Here is a 10,070-nt window from a genome sequence, read left to right as displayed (position 1 = left end):
AATAAAGAGCATTACATATTTTTTCAGTTTATTTTAATATGCATCTATATACATAAACATTTACATTTACAATACACTGGATGCAAGAGGTACAATCTCAGGTAACACTTAAGGTCTGGCAAAAAAAAAAAAGGAAAAGAAAAAAGAGCGATTGAAATGAAGAAATGAACGTGAGTTTCAGATATGGTAACACTTCACTCCAGTTTTCTTTCTTTTTGTTTACTCTGTGATAATAAATAGTTTTGAACACAATACAATGTTTTTGTAGGCAAATTTATCAATAAACCTATGGATCCTGGATGAATAAAGCTTCAAAGTATGATTTTAATTTAAAGAATGTATAACTTGACAAAGCACATGTATTTATAAAGAAGCTATAGCCTTTATCTTCAGTCTGATTATGACTTCATTACAATGTTTATAATGTGATTTTAAAATGATCAGTTTGAAAGGGTTGTACATATACAAATAGTATGTGATACGTTTTTTTGTTTTTTAAATTTACGATAAAACACAATTTTGCTGAAAACTATCAATTGGTAAAACTGCAGAATTGTGAAGCTTCAGATTTTCAATATTTGACATTGAAAATTTCAGTCAGGTACAGTAAATCAAGTAAAATTTAAACCAGCAGTATATTTACAGTGCGAAAATGGCACAATGGTACATTTATAATTTACCTCTTCTGTAAGTGAACACGTTAAAAGTAATAAGTAGTTGGAAGCTATAAAAGCAGATAAAAAAAGCACAATTCTTCTGTTGACACAAGTGGAGTACAGTATTGTCTAACATTGTAACAATTCTAATTCAATATCAGGCACATTTATTGTTACGTAAATGCAAATTGCAATGAATGCAAAAGGAGGAAATAAACTGGCACTTTAGAAACATTTTTCAAAATTTCAAAAACCTACAACTGCAAAATATGTTCATTATTCTAGAACTGATGCTGAGGACCAGTCACTACATACAGTTTATACGTGTAGCCTACTTCACAATATACAGTATATTCAGAATAATCTTTACTTGAAAATAGTTAAATGGCTCCCCCTTTTTTCCCATTTAAGTTGCTGCTATCAATGAGGCATTTTAAACAGCTGGCAGTGTGTTAAATGCCGCATTCACTGTATTGACATTTTTATTTATTTATTTATTTTTTGCAGTAACGCCACAGTACATCCACAACAGGGGCCAGGCTTCACTTGCACAGGAACACAATCCATAAACCAATGGCACATCACTTTCAAAGGTAGAAAAATATAATCCAGGTGGACAGAAAGAGTTAAAAACATTTAGTCTCTTTCTTAAATCTCATGTTGTCTTAGCTGCTCCTGAAGAGTGGACACTCAATTGGAGGCTTGGCACATTGACAGAAAAAAAAAAAAAAAAGTGTGCGCTTGATGATTCGCTGAGCAAAATATTGGATCCCTCACTTTGACCTTTTTACCGGTCCGGGTGGCTGTTTTAGCTGCGGTTTCTTTGTTGGGACAAGTGTCCATGAGAGGGAGGTTCTGACAATGCAGATATGGATGAAGGTACTAAGATGACAGATAATTATCTACATCAAGTTCCATTGTCAGAATGGTTTGTTTATTTACTAAGCTGGTGCTATAAAACTGTAGCCTCCTCAATGGCGTTGACCCATCTGCAACACATAAAAGAGGAAAATAAGACTCTAGGGGAGTAGAACGACAAAGATAAAGAATTATTTGTGGAAATGCCTGATTTGGGGAAAATGAGCAGTTTTTTAGTCAGGGGGGGCTAAAATAGATGAAAGGATGTGCTCAGTGAAACAAAATGATACAATAATCAGAGCACATTGACTTATTTTTCTTTTAAGGCTTCTGTTATTTTTATATCTCCATCCAATTTTTTAAATAGAGATCTCATGTGTTGACAGCAATTTACTCACAATTCTTAACCAATCAATTGAAGGGATGTCGAGTGCAATATGTTCTATATCGTCACCCTCTTAAAAAAATTATATATATATATATATATATATATATATATATTTTTTTTTTTTAACCAAAATCATCTCCTCATGATGCAAATTGTTAATTTTTTGTTTGTTTGTATTTACTGAAAAATCTGGGAAAAAAAAAAAAATAGACTTGGGCGATTATTTTAAGAAGGCGTCGATATGCCCCTCTAGTCTAACATGGCATTCTGATGAATATTGTGTTTGTGGAATATGAATTAAGCAGCAAAATTAAGCCGTTTTTATACATCTCAGGGGCGGCCATTTTGCTATTTTCTGTTGACATCACACTTGCACAAGGTTCAGGTAATAACCAATCAAGGCTCAGCATGTGAACGTCACGTGACCAAACTCAGAAAACAGGTGAGCCGTGATTGGTCATTATCTGAGCCATTAGACACTGTGATGCCATTTTCAGTTGACAGCAAGTGGCAAAATGGCTGCCCTTTGAGATGGATAAAAAAAACGGGTTGATTTTGCTGCTTATTTCGCAAACACAATATTAATAAAAATGGCATTTTTTAGACCAGTGGATGCGCATAAACACAACCCATTGTCAAGAATGATTGATTTGAAAGGTCCTCTTCAGCATTAAAAGATTTCCAAAACGAGAACTGACTTTAGTTTCTAAATGAACAGGAGCCAGGGTTGACATGTTTGTTTGTGCATGTAAAAGTGCAGCAGAGATGATTTATCCAACCAAATCAACCAGACAAAACAGTCTCCATGAGGTAGAAAGATGTTTCGTGCCAATGATTCCCAAAACACTTAAGGTAGTTTAACCATTCATCCATCTATTTTCCATCTGGTTTGTCCTCAAAGCCTGCAGTGACCTTCGCACCTTTCATCACATCCACGAGCCTACATGGCCCAGTTATCATGATACGATGCTCTCGCCTCAATCGCCCTGTCACGTTGATGCGCTTCATTTCCAGAATTGAGCTATAAAACTCACGTCGAGAAGGAGAAGGATGCTGACCTGCGCGCTGTGTGATGATCATCAGCCCTGAAGGTGTAGTACAGGGTTTTCTTGTGGTAGAGGTGGAACACGTTGCTACTCTCCTCTCCCTCAGTCAGCTTGACGGTGAAGCCTTGCAGAGGTAGACTCTCGGAAGCCACTTTATCCTGAGGAAATGTCCACGAATGTTAAGTGCAGTCAACTTAAAAAGATTTTCAGGTAACATCTTGTAGAAAGAACAGCGAGGGCAAAGAGTCCCTTAAAAAGTCACAGAAGGAAATCTTGAAAGGTGAAAACAAATACATTCAGTCGATGAAGGAGAAGATGACTTGTGAGTGGTTGTGTGTGAGTAATTCGGGGCTGGTGTGGGAGACTCTGTGCCCCCTCACCTCACAGGCTGTGAAGGTGTAGAGCACCTTGTCTTTGAGGAGGAACCACAGGCGCTTCCATTTCCTCTTGCTCTTCTTTCGCCGCTGTAAGATGCCGCTCATGGTGGAGCCCTCCACCCCAAGAGGCAACTGATAAGACACATGGTCGGCACAAATAAACAGTGCAGAATATTGTAAAGACTTTGGACCAGATGTCACGCTGATTATGTAAATGTTTTTGCCGATTTTCCTAATGTAAAAAAAAGTACCAAGGCTCAATAAAGATGGTGAAACACTGCATAGTAAGTTAGTGACCTCTACTGGTAAAACATTGAAACTGCACCCTCCACATATCATTAATGTCTTACATTCCACCAGCTTACACAGCTAACAGCTCCCTGGTGGTCTAGTGGTTAGGATTCGGCGCTCTCACCGCCACGGCCCGGGTTCGATTCCCGGTCAGGGAATGAATTTTTTTTTTTAAGATACCCTTGCCAACGCCAAACAAGATGTACTCCAACTGCACAACTTGCACAAATGCACCACACCTGATTGATGGATGATGTACTCTTCCTGCTCTTCCAAAGACTCGGCGTCTGTAAGCTTTGGAAGACAGCAGAGAGGGGACGACTGGCCCGAAGAGTTGGCGGACTTGAACTGCCGCATGCCCCTGACACACTGCCACCTATCATCAAACAAAATGTCATTCTTAAATAACAACAAACAGATTTGTATTCCACTTAGCACGCCAGTATGTAAGCGTCACCTCTTTTCCTGAGCTCAGCATAGCAGTGGTCACACACTTTGGCCACCCTGTCTTTGAGGTACTTGAGCGGATATCTATTTCTGGAACAAGTTCGGCACACTACCTGCAGGATCAGAATACAAAGAACATCTGAAATGAGATGAATGAATAATAGCAACAAATAGCAGTCAAAAAGTCTGAAACCAAATTGCCACTGAGGGATTACAAGCAAGTTTCAGTGCAGTAAATCGAACCTTGCCGCAGGCATTGCAGTGGTGTCGTCGAAGTGTAAGGCTGAAGTCAGAGGTGCAGTTCATGCACATCATCACTTGAGACACTGGGACCAGAACTGGAGCAGCTTCACCCAAGGCCATCCAAAGCTTCTCACGGGCCTGTTAGTGCATGGATTGAATGAATGAAAATCACAAGTTGGAAAACAACACACAACGGTGATTTGCTTTTCCTTTCTCAATAATGATGTTGATAATTTCCACTCAACAGTTCAAAAAACAACCAGTAGGTGGTGTTCTCTTATAATATGTATTTTTTTTAATTATTGCATTCAGAACACTGATTCAACTAAGCAAAAAATAATGCGCATAAACAAACCACTGAGGCCATCATAGGAATATGCCAGATTGTTATTGGGCTTTGGTGCACTCATGATTGAGTTCCAAGCATTCTGCCTAGCAACAAGCGTGATTGACTCTCTGGAGTCTTGCAAACTTATTTTTGTTTACTGCAATAACTACCAAGTGCATTACTCATATATAGACTTGCATATGTCAGATTTATTTGTTATCCATAATACTTCTACATGCTACAAGTGCAATGCCCAAAGTGCTATTTACACGTGCAATGGTACATGTACAATATTACAGTCATGTTTGTAAGTGTAATAAAGCTCAGTATTGCTCAGTATCCAATTTATTTGATTTTTTTGCATTTTTTCATTGGATATCATTAGTTCCATTTTTCCATCTAAATGAATGGAAGGTGTTTTCAGATAACACTTTTACATATAAATAGGCCACCAGCCATGATTTTCAACAAGCCAAGTTGGCTCACATGTCAAATACTTACGGAGACAATATTGGGAAATATTTTATTAGCATTCAGCTTTCTGTATTTCTACGGAATTTCTGCAGGAAAATTTACTTTGTCTAGTTTATTGTATTATTATTATTATTATTATTATTATTATTATTATTATTATTCTATTCTATTCTATTCTATTCTATTCTATTCCATCATTAGACAAAAGGGTAGGATTTCTGGCAGTTATTTTAACAAACCCACTTTCCATTCATTATTACATAACAAAGCACATGCAACTTATTTGGCCTCACCTCATTACAGGGCCCTCCAAATGTACAGAGGCCCGCGCCGTGGTCCGCAATGGCTCGGCTCAATGTGTGGAACCAGTCCTCCCTCTCTCCAACTGAGCTGAAAAATGCCAATAAAAAGACAATGTTCAATGATGTACCGTAAAAATATTATGGTCACCGAGGTATACACTTGCTTCTTATTTTTTTTTGTATTGGTGACTTGCGCTACAACACACTGAGTGATTCTCAGTGTTGTACTTATTAAGTTCTACATCACAGAAAACTACAATCACAATAACAAAATGTGAAATTGACACTAAAGTGACACTGACAAGAAAATTCAAACCGAGTATTATTACATTTGTGATAAAGGGAATTATGTTTCAGATTGTGAGTATAATTTACCTGGAAGACAGTGTAATGGTGATGTCAGACACCTCGATCTTGAGACAATTCAGAACGTTGTCAAGAACAGGCTTGCTCACCTGTGTGTGTAGGAGAAATAGTTCAGTCAACAATTTGATCTCATCCTATGAAGCTATATGACAAGGTGCTGTACATTAAAAATTAATCTACCTTCATTCCAGACAGGGATAATGTGTTCTTTAGCCTGTATTTCCCATCTTGCTGTGGGTAGGTGTACAGCATTATATCATTCATCTGATGGAGGACACAGAAAAATAATTCAGTCATAATAATAATAATAAAAAATAAGCTGTGCTGTTTACCAACTTTGTAGTACTCTCAATCGCCACAAGATGGTGATAAAGACATACATATATATACATATATATATATATATATATATATATATATATATATATATATATATATATATATATATATATATATATATGAAAAGTCAACACAAACCAGTTACACGTACATTGTTGTACTCATACATTCATATGGATTAAGTTATTTCCTTTCCCAGCGTTCACTCACCTGAGTACAACTACGCAGCACCCAACTCCCATGTACACCGAGTGCACAGCAAAATAAGCCAATAAAGGTGTTTATTTGCACGGAAGAGCAGAGTATTGTTATTCCCTGAACACACCAAGAGTCCATTGTGTTGCGCGTGAGAGGTATTTCATTTCTCACCCCCCGAAAAAAGAGATGACATAATTGGTCACACCTAATGCGCGTTCTAAACATCCGCTGGGGCCATAAAGACAGCATCCAGGAATTCTCCACCCTGCGCTGGCTTCTGGGCCTCCCCTTGCTCTCCCAGCATTCTCACTGTCAGGAGGGCTGGGTGGGACAGGCCACCTTCAACACAGCACAACAAACAAACACGGCAGGGAAAATGCTGCCCTGGCTGATGGCCTTTCGAGCATAACAATACGTGATAGGCAATCCTGACCCAAGCCTGTGAACTCGGTGCCGCTTTCGCCACCTTAGCTGCTCATTCAGTTGAAAAAAAAAAAAAAAGCCTCCAAACTCCCAATCGACCAGCGCTGTCTCATTGATCTTTCACCTTGTTTACCTCTGGGAGACTCTTTAAATCCATTCCCTGTTGATTTTTAGTACAGATGTCAAAACGCAAGCAAAACGCAATTTTATATGTGTGCTAAGGGAAATCAAGTACGCCGACTTCGGCCCCATTTGCCAAGTCTAGCTCAAAGCATGGTTTAACTGAGCGCATGGGTGCTGTTTTTCTAGATGCACACAGTTAAAAATATGCATTTTCACCGTTGTGGGAGTGAACACAGCTGCCTACTTTCCCGGCCAATAGAAGCAGTGCCTCTCAGTCTATAAATTCAACACAGGAGAGCTGCATGCTCGGTCCACATGATAAAAGCTGAACAGACTTGCGGGAATGTCAATAAAAGTACATTTATAAGGACCTGCAGAAAGCGCTCCACTTCTGGATGATAAAGTTAGCCGTCATGAAGAGGACATTTGGGGGATGATGTATAAAATGTGTTACACTACCTGTGCCACAATTTAGACCTGCTTTTAGCAGGTCTAAAGATTAGTCTATTTTTAGTCATCAAATTGCTAGATGCACCGGAGGTATTATTTCCTTTAACCTATGACTTATCTATTGTGTAATGATTCATGAGGCAATGACATTAGTGCTGTCACTATTGAATATTTTTATAATCGATTAATCTATCGACTATTCAATCGATTAATCAACGAATCGGATTCATTTTAATTTTGCATTAAATTGTTTGACAGTGATTTGTGTTATGTTGGACTTTGTACATATAGTGATTAAAAAAAGGTGGATTGATGTTGTACTAAGTTACTGATTTGGTCATTGTTTTCCAAAGTAAAAACAGATATTTACAAATGTTTTATTTTGATTAAACACAGAAGATAATCATTCTCCTCTCATCAAGCACTACAGAAATCAGTGTACAATTAACGATTGAAATGCTGAAATCATAGTATTTGGAAAATTTAAATTAAAAAAAAAATGGCTCCAAATGATTACTGGATTATTAAAATGGTTGTCGATTAATTTGATAATCGATTACTCGATTGATATTGACAGTTCTAAATGATATATTTATATTGTTTCACATCATAGCAGTGCTCTGAGGGAAAACATAACTACAATGTGATCCATGGCAAAAATGAGTTTGACAACCCAGATTGAGAGGTTTCGGCCCATAAAACTTTCCATAATAGTCAGCAGTTATCTTGATTCAGCAGGTGTGGCTGATGGATGAAGTCGTATGTCCATGAAATATGACTACACAGTCTCACAATGCTGCAATGACATTAGGGTAACCTGGTCTGAGGTAAATAGTAAACAGTTGTTCTTATGCGCATCTTGGCATTAAACAGACCTAATTACATATGAAACAATAGAGTGAGCTCCTCTGTTTCATGTGATGTTTTTGTCTAACGCCCCACACCCCTTCAAACTCTTCAACCTTCCCCTCCCTGCATTCTCCAGGCTGTCTGGCCTTCACTTTGCTGTCAGTCCCCTCCCAATACACAGGAAGCCGGCATCCAGTGACCCACACCAAACATCCTGTAAGGAAGCGGGGCCCTGGAAAACAAGTCCTGAGAGGGGAGGAGAGTGGAGAGGGAGGCCCTTGCAGGTGGGTGGGGTGCCCACTGGTGATTTTACAACTTTGGCCAGGCGCCCTTTCATGGTTGCAGACTAACCTACGCCCCACAGTTGCCCATTTTTTTTTGGAGCTCAACTTGGCATTACCTAAAGCAGATGCTCTTTTTCAAGGTCACAAAATGACAACATAATACCTTTCATACACAGATACGTATGACCTACAAATCTGTGATCTCCCTGGTCAACTTTTCATCCTGTGTCCACTTGCAGATCCATATAAACATAAAGTGTGCGTTTATATGAATATGTGAGTACAGTATACTTTCCATGTCACATTCACTCAAGCAAATCAGTCCTCCGTCGCCATGTCAAGGACTATTAGCGCACTTCTCATGGAAATGAGAAGTGCAGCTTCGATTGGCTGTGAATCGAATTGTGTTCACGCCCACAATGGCACAAGATTAGCTTTCTATTCATTTATTTATTTATTTATTTTCATGAATCACCCTGCACTGGCTTTATCCTTTAAAAGCCCTTGACACTGTTGAACAGCAAAATTATGTTGTAGTTATATTGGTTCTACTTTAAAGGTGGGTGAAAGATTAGAAACACCTGACATCGACAGTTAAAATGAGCATTAGGATCTTTTTGAATGATGGATATTTAATTTAGGGATCCAATGATTAGACAGTGCAAAAGTACCTAAAGTTGTGGATGGGAATGTGGTCTTTGTTGAAATTTAGGGCACTGAGAAATATCGACATAAGATAACATATGCAGTTAAAACAGGTCCCAAATTATTCCGACTCTTTATGTCTTTACTTTATGAGTATTTAAAAAAATAAATATAAATAAATAAATAAATAAATAAAGGTAGAACTGGTAGCCTTTGGCCAGACATGATTTTTTTTTCTCCTTTTAATTTTTAACTTTTTTTTTTTATTATTATTTTGAAAATATTCAAACATATTCATACTTTTTCTCAAAAGAGGCACATCCAAGTGTCCTAAATTATAGTTGATCAGAATGTTGTAGTTTATTATAGACATTTAGACAAGATTGTACTTCCACAAAATTGCCAGGAATAAAACAAAACAAAAAACAAAAAAACATACAAAATATTAAAAGTAATCATAAAAATGGCCAATATTTATCATTAATCTGGCTTCACCTTCATCTTACATTATTTGTTTGCCACTTTCTTATGTCATTTTCAACCAAAAGATAACTACACAAGCAATAAAAATCAAAGTGGGCGTTCCTAAACTTAATGTCATCATGAATAGTGTAAGTTGGACACAACTTGCATTTTGCCAAAGAGATTGATGAAATAATGCCAACTTTAAAAAGATCTGTTCAATATTTATGTTGTTATGTTAACCTCATTTCGCACAACAATAAGAATAACTTGAATCAGAAGTGAGGAAAACAGCCAGCCTTGCTTGGCCTGATCACAGCGCCACTAAATCTCACTAATTATCACACTGCATCTTGTTAAAAGCTTCTATGTGTAGTTGCCAAGCAACCGACAACCAAAGATGCATTGCACGCTGTCAGGAAGTAGTCACGCACACACTGTAGCTCTTGCTATAAAACTACAAATTTTCCCTTTACACAATTGAGATGAGGTGTTAATTAGCGTGCTAAAACCAGGCGGGG

At 37.8% G+C, this 10,070-nt stretch overlaps 1 protein-coding gene and 1 non-coding gene across 3 annotated transcripts in view; one reads left to right on the top strand and one right to left on the bottom strand.

Annotated features, from left to right (window-relative positions):
* fgd5a (FYVE, RhoGEF and PH domain containing 5a) overlaps window positions 1-10,070 on the bottom strand; it is a 36,204-nt gene continuing 26,134 nt past the window's right edge. Inside the window, exons 13-21 of one of the 2 annotated variants that reach the window (XM_077530211.1) lie at window positions 5,957-6,040; window positions 5,786-5,865; window positions 5,402-5,498; window positions 4,307-4,444; window positions 4,074-4,176; window positions 3,856-3,992; window positions 3,356-3,457; window positions 2,961-3,106; window positions 1-1,645 (exon numbers count right to left, since the gene is read on the bottom strand). In XM_077530211.1, the coding sequence (XP_077386337.1) occupies window positions 1,609-1,645; window positions 2,961-3,106; window positions 3,356-3,457; window positions 3,856-3,992; window positions 4,074-4,176; window positions 4,307-4,444; window positions 5,402-5,498; window positions 5,786-5,865; window positions 5,957-6,040 (924 nt within the window). In that variant the 3' untranslated portion in view covers window positions 1-1,608. Of the gene's footprint in view, window positions 1,646-2,960; window positions 3,107-3,328; window positions 3,458-3,855; window positions 3,993-4,073; window positions 4,177-4,306; window positions 4,445-5,401; window positions 5,499-5,785; window positions 5,866-5,956; window positions 6,041-10,070 lie in introns of both variants that reach the window. The other variant, XM_077530210.1, reaches the window with a different exon arrangement.
* On the top strand, window positions 3,703-3,774 carry trnae-cuc (transfer RNA glutamic acid (anticodon CUC)). Its single transcript has one exon. It is a non-coding gene; the product is annotated as a tRNA-Glu (tRNA).

Source organism: Festucalex cinctus, chromosome 8 (assembly GCF_051991245.1).
Source record: "Festucalex cinctus isolate MCC-2025b chromosome 8, RoL_Fcin_1.0, whole genome shotgun sequence".
Lineage (NCBI taxonomy): Eukaryota > Metazoa > Chordata > Actinopteri > Syngnathiformes > Syngnathidae > Festucalex > Festucalex cinctus.
The sequence above is the reverse complement of the archived record's forward strand: the minus strand, read 5'-3'. Positions and strand labels throughout refer to the sequence as shown.